This window comes from Fonsecaea nubica (genome assembly GCF_001646965.1).
Source record: "Fonsecaea nubica strain CBS 269.64 chromosome Unknown Scaff138, whole genome shotgun sequence".
Lineage (NCBI taxonomy): Eukaryota > Fungi > Ascomycota > Eurotiomycetes > Chaetothyriales > Herpotrichiellaceae > Fonsecaea > Fonsecaea nubica.
The window spans coordinates 34193-52653 of NW_019173811.1; the positions used below are offsets into that span (position 1 = coordinate 34193).

Sequence of the window (18461 nt, forward strand, 5' to 3'; positions counted from 1 at the left end):
ACTATGTACGCTGCTGAAAACACCCTGCCTGCAGTGCATATCCATAACCAACCCTTTGGTGCCCGTACTCCTTCGCAAATCCGCCAAACACATTAAACAATTCATGCCAGGCTCATGTCGAGGGCCTTCCCGGACGCTTGTCGCCTTCATCTCATTTCCATATTCCATGCGTTAGTGTCGCTCCCTCCACACTGGCCCCTCTTCTCACGAGAAATTCTGGGAGAAAAAGGGCATCACCCGTTCCAAACACTTCTTAACCTCCACCGCCTCCTTCTCCATCTTTGTCCGTTGTTCTCGCATCATTTCCACCTGCGCCAACACTTCTCTCTTTTGCGCCGCCAAATCCTCATGCCCTCCCTTCAATCTGTCGTTTTCCTTTCGCAAGTCGGCCTTTTCTCGCTGGTGTCGCTCAATATCTGCCATGATCGCTGATAGCTCGCCTTCTTTTCGACGCAGTGATTCTTCATGCTTTACAGAGGCCTGTGATATGCTCGTGATTTGCTTCCTAAGCTCTTCATTCTGACCCTGGCTTTCTCGGAGCTGCTTCTTCGTGTTGAACAATTCCCCCGTGGCTTGCGACAGTTTGGCCTCGGCGTCCTTGTCAATTTTGGACAATGCTGTCTCGAGCTCCTGTAGTTTGCGCTCTTTGGCGCTCAGTTCGTTGCGTAACGAGCGGACCTGCACATCAAAGTCCTCGGCCTGCCTTCTGTTCTCTTCCGCCCTCTGGGATTCGGCTCGATGAAGTTTCTTTTCCAGATCTTCAGTCGCTCTGTCTCTCTGGGAGAGCTGGCTCTTCAGCGAACGAATCTCCTGTTCCAGGCTTTCAGCAGCCCGATCGCGTTGTGCGACTTGGCTTTTCAGAGATCGAAGTTCGTGCTCAAGGCTAGAAGTGCGACTCTCCTTGTCCTTTTCTGCTTGCTGTAGATTTGACTCGAGTTCAGATATTTTGCGATCCTTCACGCTGAGATTGCTTCGCAACGAACGAAGTTCCTGGCTGATGGTTTCGAGCCTGTCATCATTCTGTGTATGCGACTTCTCCACACTCTCCAGCTCCTCTTCCAGTTTATCGATCTGTCGTTGAAGCTCTTTCTTCTCCGCTTCCAATCTCGTTATGATCTGGCCAGCCTGCAGAACCTGTTCCCGACGAGTGACCAGCTCTTCTTCCGTCTTCTTCTTGCAATCTAATGCTTCATCCAGTTGATCTTCCAGAGCCTCTTGCTCAGCAATCGCCTCTGCCAGCTTCTCACTCAGTTCGCTTTCACGGTACTGCAATCGCTTGAATATTTCCTCTTTATCAAGAGCTAGCGCCCGTTCTGAATCCAGGGTCTGTTGTATCCGGTGAGCTTCAATTTCTGCGCGTCTCCGTTCCTCTTCCACCCGCTGTCTTTCTGCAGCATCCTGCCTCGCCTTTGCTTGCAGTTGCTCGATCTTCTCATCTCGCTTCTTGACTTCACTTGCAGTTCGAGTCGCTCCCAGCAAGGGTTTCATGCGAACAAAAAGCCGCCACCACGGGTTGGCTTGGAGATCAAGATATACGTTGAGATTTCGCTGAATCACCCTTGTTGCTTCCGCGCGGTACAGTTGTTTGAAAGCCAAGCGTCGTTGCATGAAACCTCGAGCAACAGACTGGAAATTGGACATGATCTCTCTGATCAGACTGTCGCGCTGCTCTTCCAGATCGGCCAGAACTCCTGCGCGGAAGAAGACCTTCGTCAAGCCCACGCGATAGTTGGACTGGTCCATTTTGAGTCGATCAAGCATTATCTTTGCGGCTTCCTGGCCCCCAAGATACCCTTTTGGCATGTTCTCGCACAATACCTCGTATCTGGACCGAAATTCTGCAAAAGTCAAACGGTTGGGGAAACCCGTACGTGCAATCCGGATTCCTTCAAGCACACCATTGCACCTCAACTGGTCCAGTACCAGAGGAGCAACAAACTGTTTGGGCTTCTTCTTGTGGTTGGGTAGAATGCAGCGGACGAAATGAGGCTGGGTTGAATGGAGCTGTCTCATCAGGATACTCAATTGTTCTTTGTGTCGTTGCGCCACGGTGCGGAACAGGCCCTTCTTGACTCGACTTCGGGGGCTATATGGCTCGTCGACCTCGTCAACACAGTCGGAAAAGAGGTTCGCAATGTGATCGTCTTTGGAAGCAGCAAGCAGCCGGGTCAGGTTATCGTTCAAAGGGTCCTTGTTCTTTTCCAGCCAGCCTTCGGTTGAATACTCAACTTCTGCAGCATAGTGGGTGAGGATAAATCCCTGCCTCGTTCGAGCAGGAGCATATTTCGTGGTCTTGTTCTCCCACAATGAGTTGAGCTTTTCGGTAAAGGATCTGTCCGTAGCCTTGGGCATGACCGAGTCTTCGTCGAGACAAGAGAAGATTCCAATAGGGTTGGGCAGCTCGATCAAATCGATGGTTGGTTGTAGATCTTTGCCGAAGTCAATGAATTGCCACTCAATCTGCTCACGGGCATATTCCTCCTGCTCCAGAACAAACATATAGTGGTTGAAGAACTGTTGCAGCTTCTCGTTGGTGTAGTTGATACAGAGCTGTTCGAAACTATTCGTCTCAAAAATCTCAAAACCAGCCAGGTCAAGTACTCCGATAAAGTGGCTGTCATCGCTACTGACGCCTCCTCTGTCCAGTTGGTGATTGATTTTCGACACGAGATCTCCAAAGCCACGCTCATAGATGCCTTTGGCCAGAGCATCTAGAGCAAGACGAACTTGCTCCGGGGTCTGGGTTTTCTCCACCCATTCCCGTCCGGCTTTGACTTTCGGATGAAGAAGAGCTTTCACAAACGGGTCTGATTGAACCCCCAGTAATCGACATGCCTTGTCTACCGAACTTCGGGCTTCTGGGGCAAGTGAAGCTTGGTCTCCTGCTCTGCTTTCTTGCCGGACTGCAACATTGCCGAGATGTAAAATAGCGGCAACCGTTCTGAACACGGCCATTTGCTCTTTTTCGGAGAAATTCATGATGTGGAATGCTTCGATCAATGTGTTCCACTCGTCACGATCGGACACACCGCCAATGGTGTCATTACCGGCTCGGGTATATGCGAAGTCCTCGACATCCATGCCTGAAATAAGCAATGAATCTCTCATTCTTTGATCGGCCCCAGCCAGTAACTGATAGAAGACATGATAACTTCGTTCTTGTTGGCTGATCTTGACCACTCGAGACTTTTCGAGCAGATACCAATCTATGAAGGCTCCTGCGATCTGCCCAGACCGAGTAAACTGAATGCGAATGAACTTGCCGAACCTCGAGGAGTTGTTATTTCTGACAGTCTGGGCGTTGCCAAAGGATTCGAGGATCGGATTGGCACGAAGGATTTGCTGAGAGAGATTTGAAAGCTGCTTCCCGGGCGTCCTCCCTGTCAGAGGTGTGTCGAGATCTGAGGTGGCAACCGCAGCGAGGTATTGGATGACCTTCTTCGTATTCTCAGTCTTGCCTGCACCGGACTCCCCCGTCACCAATATGCTCTGATTCTCACCCTCTTCCACCAGCCTGCGGAAGGCGGCATCGGAGACGGCAAAGATATGAGGGCGGGTGTCTTCTCGCGTTTGGCCTTTGTACATCCGGACGTAGTCGTTGCCGTAAATAGGCAAGGGACAATAAGGGTTGATGGTCACCAAGAACAGGCCGGAATATGTATAGATTAAATCAGCCTGATATCGCGTATAGAGGTTGTGAATGACAGAGGCTTCGTTGAGATGGGTGAGCTCTGCCATGTCGTCGGCTTTGTCAAACTTGGCTGGGTTGACCTTATCCACCTCGTCGACATCCGTCTCTATTGATGAACCATTGTCGAACTGCACAAGGACCTTATTTCCAGGAAGATCTTCTGTTATCCATCCCCGAATAAATGCCTTTTCAGGATCTTTGACCCATACGTAGCGCTTGCCAGAGAAGTCATTCTCGCCTTCAATAGCCGAGATTCTATCTTCGCTCTTCCTCATCTCCTCGGACTTGATGAACTTTGGAGCGAAGGTGCTGGAAGTACTTGCCTGTCGCTGGAGAGAGTGCGTGCGGAGGTGGGAGGGAACAGAGCTGAAGGTTGCTGTGGGGGAGTATGATTGCTGACGCTCATGTCTGCTTGTCGATGTCTGTGCAGGTGTCGGGGAGGCAAAGAGGAGGGATTTGCTGAAGCTTGCAGCGGACATGGGAGAAGCCACAGACATGTCGGAATGAACTGATCTGGTAAAAGGTCGTTGAGAATGGCTGTTAAAGGGAGATGTGTCTGGGCTGCGGTCGTGGAGCAGCATGATGCCGCCCAAAATCTCAGGTGTCGGTATATTTCACATGCGACAAGGTTCTATGATTTTAGAAAGTTAGTAAAACTGACGGTGTCCAGGTTGTCAATGTGGGATGAGGGCTGATGATTGTTGTAGCCTCGTCGTGACCCGGATTGGATGACGATGTTTTGTTTGCGGTTCCCCATTTGGCAAGGCGTCCCTGTGCAGAGCAACCGTTCAAGTCACGTGCGAGTACGCCACCTCCTGAACAGTGACGAGGGAGTGGGTGACGGATCGGTACGGCGGGCGACAGAGACCGGAAGGAAATGCACCTTTCGCTGCCAAATAGCCCGCCGTATACAGGATGCCAAGTCGGTCGGCTTGTCTGGACGAAATAGACTGACTTCTGCACTTCGGCCGCCTTCATGTCTGTAGAAGATGAAAGTGTCAACCACAACGACCTGGAACACAACGAGCTCCCCCTTCGGCAACGACCCCTAATCTCAGGGACACATCAGGGCCGTTACTGAACCACGTGAAGAAGTCGGCAGGCATTGTGAGGCAGCAGTAAGAAGGTCGCCGTCTTTTTTTGCGCGTGTCGAAGATTGGTCTCGCAGGCTGTCTCAGTGATGATGATGAGCAGTTTGTTGGAATCACTGCGAGCGTGTCTTTGTGGATTCACCACAGCCTGTCGATGACATCGCCCCTCTTGAATTGCTTTTTGCCGGATCGCAGTCGCCGCGCTGCTGTACGTCGCGGAAATGGCGCATCCATACTCTTCCACCTCGCTGTACCCTGGCACGCCGTCATACGCGCCTCAGCAGTCATACTACCCAGCTTTTCCATCTAATGGACTGCAGCAGACGATAAATACTCCTCCAGGCATTCCTCAGCAGCTGCCACAACCGCAGGGCCAGATCCAGTCGCACTCTTCCTACCAACCACAACCATCACCTGTCACAAATGGCCCACGATTCGATGCCAATTCGCAGATTCGTCCTCCTGCGCCTCCTTTTCATCCGTTTCCCCCTCCTACTACTACCTTCAATTCCGATTTCTTCAAGCAATTTGCCAGTGCGGGTTTCCCGCCTCCACCCCCTCCAAACTTTCCTCCAGTGCCAATTCCAGGTGCTGCGTATCCGCAGCTACCTGGTTCCGTGAATACCTCCACTTCCTCGCCCTATCCTCAACATGTTGCGGCTGGAGCGCCAGGATTTAGCACAAGTATTGGTGGAAATGAACAAACTCGCCAGAGTGCAGGGGATCAATACATCGGTGGCCATACGGGTTCAAGAGGTGGGCTGGATGCGCAGTCAGACCTCCAGTTGTATGGCCCAGCAATGACTATCCAGAATGCAATCTCACACCAGGCACACCCACTTCCCAAAGGGAAAGATTCCGACAAAGGTGAGTATGCCTGTCATAGTCTGGTTCTTTTCTGACTCTGTTACAGAACAGACACTTCCATCTTTTGGCTCTAGATCAGATATCGATATGTTGTTCGCAAATGCTCAAAACCAGGCTATGATCGTTCCGCAACCGAAAGATACGAATAGCACCACTGAGCCTGAGCTGGCTGCAGATGGGAATGTCTCGCGTGAGTGCCAAACTCTGCTGACTCCAGCTCTCGCTAACTTAGTTACAAGCGTATGATCCAACTCGTCCCGCGGCGATTACTGATCGAGCATCAGGTGGCTTTGGGTCCTCTAACAAACCCTCCAAAAGCGCCAGTCTGAGGCCGGTCGAGAGAACTTACGATAATAAGTCCCTTATTGAGCTGCGACAGCTTGCAAAGGGTGCTGTTCTATCCCTTGTCCCTCACAGAATACTCTATGCAGATCTGGTAAAGGAAGGTGTCAATCCACAAATCTTACACGAATTGTATGAAGAACTCGGCCTCAGAACGGAAGCTAGTCAATCACAAGCTCGCGAGGAATTCCGCAGTAAGCAACCTCTTCCTGTTGATGGCAATGAATCATCGACAGCCTTGCAACAGCCGAAGACGGGATCGCAGAATGCTACACCCCTGGTCACCACGGCGCAAGCAGGGGGCGTCAGTGAGACCACAGCACCACCAGCCGCTCCTGATCTCAAGAATCAACAGGCGGGGCTTAGTCCCAGCTTGGAGCGGAAAGATCGCATTGCACAGCTGCTCGCTGCAAAGACGGGTCGTCCGACATCTAACCCTGCATCAGCTACCCCGACCCAACATGAGGCATCTAAAATGACGGCTCCAACGACAGCACTTGTGGAATCGACCGGCACAGCCATGCCTTCTTCCAATCCACAGAACTTCCCGGCGCAGCTACCACAACCTGTCGCGGCCACTCAAGGGACAAGCGGGACGAAACCAAAGGCTCAGACTGAGCTGGTTAAACAGAAAATGGAACAGCTGAGACGCGAAGCGCAGGCAAAGACAGGAGGTACTGCATCGGAAGTTCCTACAGCAGAGTCTGCGGCTCTGGTTCGCGACATGGCTAGCGACGCTTCAAGAGTAATTCCTCTGGCTGAAAATGTGCCTCCATCCTCAGCAACCAGAGTTACCCACTTCGAGAGCCAGGCCCCTGTGCCATCCCTGATCCCGGGATTGTTCATGAGCTCCACCGAACCATCTACCTTGGATGAAGCTACAAGATCAGTGACAGAGGTTCCAATGAGCTCCACAGCAGACGTTAGACAATCGAACGCTGTCTCTGAGAACGAAACCTCTGTTGGTATGCCAGATCTTCAATCGTCTCCCTCTATCCCGACGAAACGCCCCTCCGACTCTGATCCCACGACAATGGGCATCCCACTCCCCAAGAAGCCGAATCTACAACAAAATCTTCTGTATACTCCTTCTTTGCCCCTTCCAGATAGTGACGCCGACTACCAGTCGGAGGGGGAGATTGTCGAAGAGCCTGGGAGCGATGCTATGGCGATGGGATCAGATTCAGAGCAAGATAGCCAGGAGTTTGCGCCAGCTGATCTCCGTCCGAACGCCACCACCTCAATCTTCCATAAGCCAAAGCCCGTCAATCAATCTTCGACAAAGGCGTCGCAAACAGCCTCAACAAATGAATCAGGCAAGGACGAGTTGTATCGTGCCAAACAGACAGAAATTGAAGCTATGCGGCGGAAGATTGCTGAACTGGAGCAGCGGAACAAGCTGAAACGCACCAGAAGTCAAGTCGAATCCCCGTCATCATCAAACCCTCCGACCCCCGCGATTGCCAGAGAGGATCAACAATTGGCCAGTTCACCTGTTCCGCAAACCATTGACCTGCCTGGTATATCCCGGCTTCCGCCGCAGCGGCAGCATTCAGGTCCTTCCGTGATCTCCAAGCTAACTCCAGCACAGCTTCAGGAGAGAGAGGCAGTGTTGAAACAAGCTCTCCTCAGACAGCGTGCTCAACGACAACAAGTGTTACAAGAAGGCTTGCCTGATTTGAATGCGAAAGTCAAAAAGACCGAGACACGACTGGAGGATTCCCGCAGAGAGCTGGTGCAAGTTCGTGCTCAAATACAAAAGATGCGCATGGAACTGGGTCGATTAGTGGCACAGGAGAAGAGACTGGTTGAGGAAGAATCCCAGTTCGAGGAACAATTACAAGAGGGCCGGTCGGGTCAGAAACGATATTCGGATGAGCTGCAGCAGATCAGGCTTGAAAAGCTTGCCGAAGCTCAAGCAGCCCCGGCGGAAGAGGAGTTGGTTGTTTCCAACCCATCGCCCCCGGCGGTTGGCACGATCTCTGAGTTACAGCCAGACTTGAGTAATGGCCATCTTGATGCTCAAGATGAAAATCCGCAGACGCAGCAGGGTTCGCTCAGCATGCCTGTGAATGCTGTTGTGGTGAATGAGAGCGCTGACGACCAGGGTGATGCTAACATGACCGGCGAAGATGTACACGAGTCTCTCTCGCTAGATCTATACAACGCTCCGGATACTTTTCAGGGAGAGCCTGAGCGTGTCGAGCAACTTCAAGCTGATGAGATGGAGATATCGCCCGAACCAGAAGACTATGTTGAAACGCATGAGCACTTACCAGAAAACATGGAGGAGACGCAAACATCCGACGAGGACATGGATGTGGACAACGATAGTGATGGAAGTGCGAGCATGTCTGGTTCGGACGAAGAGGAGTATGAGCCTGCAGACGTCGATACTTCACAGCCTATGCAGCATTCCGAGGACGAGTCTGAGGAATATGACCCTGAGACAGCGCCGGTGGACAGCGTCACGCCGACGACTGTTCCGGAAGACGGGGCTCAAGACTTCCATGAGACTTCAGAGAATGCCGCTGTGAGCAGGCCCGACACAGCGATTGGGACTCCAGTCGATGGAGCACAAGATATCTCGGGCGCCACGGAGTCTGACACCCCTTACATTGAGACAGACACTAACGCCAATGGAGTTGATGCTGTGTCGGAAGTCCCAGCCAACACCAAGGATGATCTCGAATCCGGTGATCAGTTGACTGGTGCTGATACACTGGTTCGACCACCCCCAGGGTCAAATCAAAACCACGATGCTACTCCGCTCCTGGGCGGTACATGCCCACCACCCACGCATTATATACCGTACAAGACACCACTTAGTGCCTTCAAAACCTACCGCTTCCACTCGGACTACCCGGATACCGTCAAAAGTGGCTATCGTTCGTTGACGTACAGCAACAACATCGACCCCTCCCGTCCCCTTTGCCCCACGGAGCTATCTGGTACCCCTTGTACCGACCCTGAATGCGAAGAGCAGCATTTTACTCAGCTTGGGCTTCCTGGTATGTTGATAGCTTTGACTCTCGTCGCGCCTATTTCCTATTCAGACCACCCATGCTAACGATTTTTCCACTGCAGATGAGAAGATTCTCGTCCAAATGAGTTCAGCGAGCGACATCAAAGACAAACCCACACGGGACGAATTCCATGCTGGGTTGAAGCAGGTGATTGCGGGATTGAGGGCTAATGAGGTGAAGGATTTCGAAAAAGTGGCCGATGCTCTTTCTGTGTATCGCCGGAAATTCTTTGCAGAGAGAGAGGAGAGAGAGAGACAAGAGGACGAGGACAGCCAGCCGCAAGCAGACCAAAAAGATCCAGAGCACCAAGAGCAAGAGGTTCTGGGCTCTTAGCGAGCAGTCCTGAAGCAGTGGTGGGGAAACGCCTTTTTCTTTTCCAGGTGATGCTTTCCAGGACGTGATATTCCAGGCATCGAGGGAGGGATGATATGGGGAGACCGCAGCGGCATATGTATGAGTACGAACACACCCAGTGCTGGAAAAAAGGAGTTTTTGGATCAACCATCCAGCACGTCGTGCATCTAGCAAGGAAGGACTAGGACATAGACATGGACGGGAGGCGAACAGTTCGGTCGGTATTGTCTGTGTCTGTCTGTGTAATCATCAAGGTTTTCATTCAGTATCCAGCAGTATCCAGCATCCTCATCCAGTCCCATTGGGATTGAGATTGAGATCATCTGGTCGAGTCCAATACCAAACCAAACCAAACCAAACCAATCTACCTAGGTCCCTGTTTGTCTCAAAAAGGGCATACATACTAGGTTTTAGGACATGCCTACCTACCTACTTACCTACCCAATGGACGGGGCTCGTTGGCTCTTTTCGTTGATTCATTCATGCGTCGGTCACAAGGTCTTGTCATATCTACACAGAGTGACAACGTGAGCCGACCGGGGATGAAGTATAGATTCAATACTCGTTGATTTCAGGTAGACTGCCTGGTTGCCTGGTTGCCTGTCTCTCTGTCTTTGTCTGTCTGCCATGTGTTGCAGGACGCCAGTAACGCCCAGGCACGTTCACTCGTATATAAACAAACAATCCATCCATCAGTCGATTTCGTCAAGCATGCGTCCCACTCTCCGTCTGAATGCCCGTGTGCCCATGTAAGCCAATTCCCCCTTTGCTTCAGTTGTATCATTCACGACATCCGTGCCTCTCATAATCGACGGGTTTCACTCTGCTGCTACCAAAAAAATCATCCACGGTTTCATTCGTCGTCAAAGATGCCGCAGTTCGGGTGGAGGGCGTAGGACAGTCGCTGGTTTTGGGCTGTTGTCGACGGCTCGCCGGTGCCATCCTCGTCTCCTTCGACAAGGCCTTCTCCGCGGATCGGAATGATGATGTTATCCTATAGATCAAATAGTCAGTCACAAGTCCGGAAATTATAGTACAAAACCAGACCAGACCAGGCCAGGGTGTTGGCACAAGTGCATGTCGAAAGAGGGACTCATCACGTACCTTGACCATCTTCTTCAAGACCTTCCTGGCCAGACCTCTCTCGCGCTCCACGTCTTCCTCATTTGCCAACTGGTCTTCGATCTGTTCCAAGTACCACAACAACAATGCGTCGCGCTCGGGACCTTCACCTGTGCGATCTTCCTCATCACGTATCCGTGTTGCTAGCATGGTTTGAATGGTGTTGAATTTCTCAAAGGTGATTTTCGTGGTGGGCCGTGTATTCGCAGCAGGGGTTGCAGATGAGCGGTGATTTCTGGTGCTGGCTTCACCTTGCTGATCATGGTCGCCATCAGCCATGGGACTATCGCCATCTCGTTGGCGCTCTCCATCTTGTGCATTCTGGACCTCCTCTTCATCGTCTTCGACATCGACATCGTCTTTTTCAACACTGATGATCGACTGGCGAAGCAGATCAAACGCCTCGTACACCATAACCTCCGTTATTTCCTCCACACAATTCGCTTTGGCGATTGCTTCACTCAATCTGATCAAACTCTCCAATTGCCTGACAGTGATTCTGTACGAGTTCTTCCCAACCACACCACCCGTATCGTTGGCTCTCAGCTCTTTGTATTTTTCTACCAAGAGCCTCTTAGCACTGGGTGTGAAGATTGGTTTGAACGTGCGCGCAAATCTGATGTACCGCTGAAGCTGTTCAGTGGAGAATTCAGGTTGCACGAAATCATCTTTCAGCATATGCAGATTGACGATGTGGTCGGCCAAGTGACGGTCTACCGACTCGTTGCACTCATCCAGAATGATGAAGAAGAGGTCGAAGCGAGACATGATGGGCGCTGACATGTTGATATTCGCCCTGAGAGTGGCCTTGCGATTGTACCGGCCGCCAATGGGGTTTGCAGCCGCCAAAATACTCGTGCGTGCGTTTAATGTCGCATGGATGCCCGCTTTGGCGATGGAAATGGTTTGCTGTTCCATGGCTTCGTGGATGGCGACCTGGTCGGTCAAGTCCATCTTGTCAAATTCGTCAATACAGCAGGTTCCCGAGTCAGAGAGCATGAGTGCGCCGGCTTCGATGGTGTGTTCGCCGGTCTCTTCATCTTTGACCACCGCGGCTGTCAAACCTGCTGCACTGGATGCTTTTCCCGACGTATAGACTGCTCGGGGAAGGAAAGACGCAATGTACTTGAGGAATTGAGATTTGGACGTTGACGGGTCGCCGACAATGCAAATGTTGATATCACCTCGCAAGGGCATTCCTTCTGGCGTCATTTTCGACACGCCGCCCAACAGCTGCAACAGTAGCCCCTTTTTGACTATTTCATGGCCGTAAACCATGGGAGCGAGACTCTGAACCAGTCTACTGTAGATCTTGTCGGAATGGACCATATATTTCAGATCGTCAATCTCGGCTTGTGTCAGAGTTTCCAGGTATGCCTCCTGAGCCTTGGTACCGCTATCATACTGGTCAAACAGATCAGTTTGGTGTAGGGAGTTCAGGATGTTGGTCGATTGACCATTCAATTGACTGGCGGACTGGCCGGCTGTGGTGGTATCGGGGCTCGAGAACCCGGCCAGAAATGCCATGCGGTAAGTCAGATCTCGAACTCCTAGTGCTTTCAAGCCGGAAACACCTGCACCACCAGCATCGGCGCCACGGAAATTCCGGTTATCCTTGGATGCCTCTGGTTTCACACCTGGAATTCCCAGCTGAGAGACATCTGGCACAACGATCAGAGTGCCTGTGAAGATACACTTCTCACCAGGTTTCGTGCGCTCGACTTGCTCTCCTCGAAGGATGACATCGATTGTGCGTGGCATGCTCCCGGTCGGGATTTCAGAGCTGTTTTCTTGGATTCGACATTTCTGCCAGTCCACAAATGTGCTGTTCCGAATGTCCAATCGCCATGCAATCTTGTTGCCACAAGTGAGGTTGGGGCACACTGTGGGTTCTGTATATTTGAACGTTTGCTCGACATTGGGGACGGTTGTGTTGCATGCTTCGCAGATAAATGTTCCGAGGGCCAACTCAGGACGAACTTCTGATGTTCTCGTCACAGTACCCGAGATAGAAAGCAGTCTTCCGATCTGATCTGTGCGCAGTTGCCGTACCCGGGATACAAGGGGAAGGTTGTAAAATGCCAGGGCGAAGAGTTTGTCCGTCTGTGGATTCAGTGGTTTGTCACCCTGAGTGCTCCCCTCGCTAGTCGCATTGCCTGCCATTGAGGTGCCCGCTTGTGAAGCATTGCTGGTCATCTGACGGTGATCTTTGAAATATATTGGCTCATATTTGGCCAGGAGATTGTGCAACCCCCTGAGTAGAAATGGATGGAAGCGATAGAATTGGTTTGCGATTGCATCTGCTAGAATAGGGCCTTCTTTATACGATAGCAGATGACGAAAATCCACGTAAAGCGTCGAGAGCTGGAACTCTCGCAAGCCATGTATCTGATTAATGTAGTATTTGTCTGTTCTCAGTTCGCTCGAAGGAGGGGCTCCCGACGCCGAGGGTTCTTCGACGTGCGACTCGAGAAAATCTTCAAAGGCCTGTTGTACTTTTTCGCCCGCCTTATCTGTGACTTGTGATACGTTGCGGTCTAAAGGATTCCGTGGTCTGCCGCGCGCTGCGCCGACAACTTCATCGTCTGGGAAGACATCGGCTTCTGAGGGGATGCCATTGCTCTCGGAGAGCAGGGGCTGCGGTCTTGAAGAGGATGGAGTGCCATTCTGAGCTCGTCTAGGTGAGGACGGTGTTGCGCCAAAGGCGTCTGAATTCAGGATTGAGTCCACTAGAGTCGCCATTGTTGTGGTGAGGGGTGTTTGTGGTTGAAGGGGGGACTTGCAAGCCCAAGGGTAGAAGTGTCTCCTTACAAGAAGAATTGGTGCCGCGGGCGCAGGAACGCGTCGCGGCGTCAAAGCGCGTCACGCGTTGCACTTTAATACGGTGGAGCAAAGGTGCTGATATGTAATGCCTCAGCCTTGCCGCAGCCTCGTTCAACCAGCCAGCCAGCCTGCTTCGCTATCAGTCAATCACGGATGTCTATCTCCAACCCATGGTTCCACTTCTTGGACGAGCAAGTCGCTTCAACTATATCAGGTATATCTATGCAAAGTTGTTGCAGCCGGTGAACTCCCCCAGCATTCACAGACAATGTCGCCTAATGTTTATCAGAGTGGTGGAGGGATGTCAGTCTGGATGCGATCACACTCAAACTCCTCATCTTACGGCACAGATGGCAGTACTCAATCAATATCGAGTCATTCTAGGAAAATTGACGTGTCTGACGATCAAATATAGAATTTGTTGTGATTGAATTACTGCTATATCCTCCCTATCCCTTCAAGACAGCAAGGCTTTCGACACGAGAAGTCTCGTATGCTCACAGCCAGCTCTCATGCACACGGATTAGCTTCTTGTTCAAAAACTCCTGGATACCGAGCTCGCTCAGCTCTCGTCCAAACCCAGAATTCTTCACACCACCAAATGGCACGCCCGGCCCGGAATTGACAGCCGAGTTGATGAAGACCATCCCAGCCTCGATCTGACCCGCCACTTCCTTTGCATGCTTGATATCGCTGGAGAAAACCGACGAACCCAGGCCAAATGTCGTAGCATTGGCGAGTTCGATGGCCTCCTCTTCGGTGTCGACCACGTACAGGGTAGCCACTGGCCCAAAGGCCTCCTTCATGAACAGTGGGTTGTCTCGAGACACATTCGTGATGAGCGTTGGCTCTAGATAGTAGCCCGGGCGGTCAATACGCTTTCCACCCAACACTACCGTGGCACCGGCGGCTTTGGCCTCGCCAATGAGACCAATGAGGCCCTCAATGGCGGACTCAGAGACAACAGGACCCAGGGTTGTTGCTGGGTCTATTGGGTCACCGGCTTTCATGGCTTCAAACTTTGCCTTGACACCCTCGAGGAACTCCTGACCCCGTTCCTTACCCACAATGATGTATCGCTTGATCGAGGCACAAGCTTGGCCCATACACATCATACGACCTGCGGCTGCGACCTCGATGGCTTGATCGAGCGGTGCATCCTGCAAAACAATCAGTGGGTCTGAACCTCCCAACTCTAGGACGACCTTTTTGAGGTGACGACCGGCTTGCTCGGCCACTGATGCGCCAGCGCGTTCACTCCCGGTAAGGGTTACGCCCCGGACGCGGAAGTCGGCAATAAGAGCGTTGATTTGGGGAATTGAGCAGAATAGGTTGGTGTAAACACCCGCTGGTGCTCCGGCGTCGATGAACAGCTTCTCGAGGGCGAGCGCGCACTGCGGCACACTCTGTGCATGTTTGAGCAAGACTGGGTTTCCGGCGACAATCTGAGGGCCAGCGACACGAGCGACCTGATAGTAAGGGAAGTTCCATGGCTCGATTGCGAGAATCACCCCAATGGGCTCGGAGGCGATGACGGCCCCAGGAACGCCTGGTAGGTCGACCGTCTGCAAGAACTTCTCTCCGTTTTGGGCGTAATAGTCCAGGATAGCGGCAGAGAACTCGACCTCGCCGAGCATACCGCCAATGGTCTTACCCATTTCCAGCACAGCGAGCTCCGCGAGCTCCTGTTTGCGCTCGCGCATCAGGGCTGCAGCCTTGCCCATGATTTTGCCGCGCTCAGCGACGGATCGGCGACGCCAGTCTTTCTGGTAGACCTCATGGGCTGTCTCGAGGGCGGCAAATACTTGCTCATCAGTTGTCGCCGTAAAGGCCTTGATCAATTGCCCATTGGCTGGGTTGACGGTCTGGTATGCGATATGATGGTGCGCCATGTCGTGGAGCGGTGATAGGACTCAATGGCTGTCTTGAGGCGGAAGATATTGATGTGTGGGCGGATAGCTGTTAAGAGGGGAGGATTGAGTGAGTTTCTTCCTTTCTCTATTGCTGACTTGCTACACTCTGCAGATCACTTCTCCTGCGTGTATACCTTTCCATTTTATATATAACAACGGGAATGCGACTTGTTCGACAACATCTCATGCAAAAGCACCGAACCACTACCCTAAAGAGATTGCTTACGAATAGCTCCTTCACTACGATAAAGTCTGAGTCATTTTCTCTGGAACAGAGATGTCACGTCAGGCAACTCGATGAACAATGCACGACGTGTCGATCGATCTAGATAGCACACCACAGAGGTATGGGAGTGTTGCAACGGGAGAGCAATGTACTAACTAATGCTGTGTTTCTCCCAGAGGAGCCAAACGGCTCCACCGGAGCATCTTTAGGCCTCGCTGCGGCTTTAGAGAGGGGCTGGACATGTGGTCGACGGGCCAATCAGCAGCAGCCTGGGCTCGAAGGAACTATTTGGGAGGGCGACTTCACATGCGACTTGGGCCGTTTCTTGACTTCTGGATCATTGTCGGGGGGAGGCCAAAGCACTGGAAATCTATGTGGCCATGACTAAGTCGTCGCGTCGGGAGTATGGTCTCTTCCTCCCGGAGGAGGACCATCATGTCCGCGGCGCAAGTCTGATACTCATCAGGTGAGTATGGAGGTGAGATACGCGTGGTAATGGAGACCGCGGCGTGATTCCATTGACTATTGCCCTGGAAGTCTTTTCCAAGGATAAATGAAGAAGCCCCTTGCTATACAAGATGCAGGACTTAGCAGCTCAACTGGCTGTGGCGCTTGCACATTCCAGAGACGAGATCAGGATCACAAACCACCCCTTCCCTTCCTCTTTTCCTACAGTCTGCTGCAGTTCACGACTGCTTCCTCTTATTTTCTGGACCGATCAGAGACGCCAGGCGAACAAGCTGCAAATATGGTGGTCAACAAGGCGATGGTCTTCAGACAAATCCCTGAGGGGCTCCCCGTGGGAGGTAAGGACTTGACAATTGAAACCGTTGTCGACTACGATGCAAGCTCCCCTGCCCCGGTGGGGGGAGTACTGTTACAAGCAGAATATGCAAGTTTCGATCCTTATATGAAGGGACGTATGCGCCCGGCGCACATCAAGTCCAACGCGACGGCCTTTGGGCTGAACAAGCCGCTGTTCAACCAATGCATTGCGAGGGTCCTCAAGTCGAACCACCCCAAGTACCAGCCCGGGGATCAGATCATAGGGGAACTCCCGATCCAACAATACGTGTCGGTGAGCGGTGCAGACCTCGACAAGATCCAACACCTCGAGAATCCTCTGGGACTGGAGGACGTCCGCGTGTTTCTAGGGGCCCTCGGCATGTCGGGACTGACGGCATACTCGTCGTTTTACGAGATCGGACAGCCCCAAAAGGGCGAGACGATCTTCATCTCCGCCGCCAGCGGCTCCGTGGGCAGCATGGTCGGCCAGCTCGCCAAGCGCGAGGGGCTGAGGGTGATTGGCAGCGTGGGATCGGAGGAGAAGCTCGATTTCATCATCCGCGAGCTCGGGTTCGACGCCGGGTTCAACTACAAGAACGAGAGGCCCGCCGACGCGCTGAAGCGACTGGCGCCTGACGGCATCGACATCGACTACGAGAACGTGGGCGGCGAGCATCTCGAGGCCGCGCTGGGCGCGATGAAGGAGCACGGGCGCGTCATCGTCTGCGGCCTGATCTCCGAGTACAACGCGACTCCCGGCCAACGGTATCCCCTGTACAACTACGGCCTCATCCTGCGGCGGCGACTCACGGTCCGCGGGTTCGTCGTCTTCGACCACGGCTTCGGCGACAAGTACCACGCGGAGCACCAGGCCAAGGTGCAGCGGTGGATCAAGGACGGGACATTCAAGGTGGTGACGTGGGAGTGCGAGGGCATTGACAATGCCATTGACGGGCTGCTGGCGCTGTTCTCGGGGCGGAACTTTGGCAAAGCGGTGCTGAAATTCTGAATGACATGGGTTGTCTACTGTCTTCTTGAGTTCCCCTGTACTTGTTCGTATCCAAAAAAAACCACTCTGTATATATAATATGCTCCTCATGTTGATATTTCCAAAACAGTATCAAGTCCAATCCTCCCTCTTGTCTCCCTTCCCACCCTTTCTGTTTCTCAGAGAGAGGACCTTGTTCTCTTGCATAGTAGTACTCCAAGTCAATTCAATCCTCGCATCCATCCCATATCCGCGCCACACCTCTCTCTTCTGCACTTTGTAGAGGATGTGTGACGTGGGGGACGAAAGTAGAAAGTGGCCCCCCTTTCTCTTCTGCCCACCCCCCCTTTTGGGAACTATTACCCACCAGTGCCTTTCCCGGCTTTGAGCTGCGCTGTTATTAATAGTTTAAACCCTAGCCTCGGGTCCACGGATATAATGTACCTCGTGCTAGGGGGGAGGTTCCACTTCTTAACGCCTAGCGCCACGCCACGACGTTGCCCCATGCATCATCCCTGGACGAACGAGCCCTGCCAACAGACAGCCTCATTGCACCATCACCGCCACCGACGAACAGTGCGCAGGACACAAGGGTTGTCGGTTGATTTACTCGCTATCTCTCTGCATCTCTATCTCGCACATGCCGATTATCTCCCGGCAACGGCGGCGGCAGGAAACAGGAAACAGGAAACAGGTGGCGCCACACCACACCCATCACACACACCACACCACATCCCTCCCTCCTTCGCGTGGGCAAAAGCAAGAAAGGCCTGCTTGCTTGCTTGCATGCTTGTAATAACGCCATGACAAAGATATTTGTGCTCTTGCTTACATGAGTGAGTATCTCGGCTCGATGGTTCCAGCCAATGCGAACCACCATGTCTGTTTTCCATATCGAGCAAAGATGGATAATTCCGCCGCTTTACACAGTAGGGCATTCGATCAGGACGAGAGAATGACGGGTATTTTTTTGAGGAGGAAGAGGGGGAGAAAAAACACACAAGGCGGCTCAGAAAGGAAAAGGCAAGGAAGTCATGGGTGATATAAAGCGCGATCGATGGTCGGTGGCCCGGGCGAAGGATTGGTTGTGTTGGTAGTTCCATTGGACTCATCGACAGGTGATTTTCTGCGGGTTATATCGGGTTTCAACAACTGCAGAGCTGCGAGGGGTGTGGGGGATATATACACACGCACGCACACCACACACATATACCTGTCTCTTATACAAAACC

The 18461-nt window shown here is 52.4% G+C and overlaps 5 protein-coding genes across 5 annotated transcripts; 2 read left to right on the forward strand and 3 right to left on the reverse strand.

Moving 5' to 3' along the window:
* Nucleotides 1-204: 204 nt before the first annotated feature.
* AYO20_11187 (hypothetical protein) lies at nt 205-4188 on the reverse strand (the record flags this gene model as incomplete). The annotated part of the gene is made up of 1 exon (XM_022649440.1): nt 205-4188. One exon carries the CDS (start codon nt 4186-4188, stop codon nt 205-207), a length of 3984 nt encoding a protein of 1327 aa, XP_022494596.1.
* An 815-nt stretch (nt 4189-5003) lies between these two features.
* Nucleotides 5004-9350, forward strand: AYO20_11188 (hypothetical protein; the record flags this gene model as incomplete). Its single annotated transcript, XM_022649441.1, has 4 exons — nt 5004-5649; nt 5696-5839; nt 5889-9002; nt 9079-9350. 4 exons carry the CDS (start codon nt 5004-5006, stop codon nt 9348-9350), a joined length of 4176 nt encoding a protein of 1391 aa, XP_022494597.1.
* An 874-nt stretch (nt 9351-10224) lies between these two features.
* On the reverse strand, nt 10225-13235 carry AYO20_11189 (hypothetical protein; the record flags this gene model as incomplete). Its single annotated transcript, XM_022649442.1, has 2 exons — nt 10225-10365; nt 10476-13235. The coding sequence occupies 2 exons, from the start codon at nt 13233-13235 to the stop codon at nt 10225-10227; spliced, it is 2901 nt and encodes a 966-aa protein (XP_022494598.1).
* A 578-nt stretch (nt 13236-13813) lies between these two features.
* Nucleotides 13814-15208, reverse strand: AYO20_11190 (hypothetical protein; the record flags this gene model as incomplete). Its single annotated transcript, XM_022649443.1, has 1 exon — nt 13814-15208. The coding sequence occupies one exon, from the start codon at nt 15206-15208 to the stop codon at nt 13814-13816; it is 1395 nt and encodes a 464-aa protein (XP_022494599.1).
* Nucleotides 15209-15835: 627 nt separating this feature from the next.
* On the forward strand, nt 15836-17250 carry AYO20_11191 (hypothetical protein; the record flags this gene model as incomplete). The annotated part of the gene is made up of 2 exons (XM_022649444.1): nt 15836-15921; nt 16131-17250. The coding sequence occupies 2 exons, from the start codon at nt 15836-15838 to the stop codon at nt 17248-17250; spliced, it is 1206 nt and encodes a 401-aa protein (XP_022494600.1).
* Between the last annotated feature and the right edge of the window lie 1211 nt (nt 17251-18461).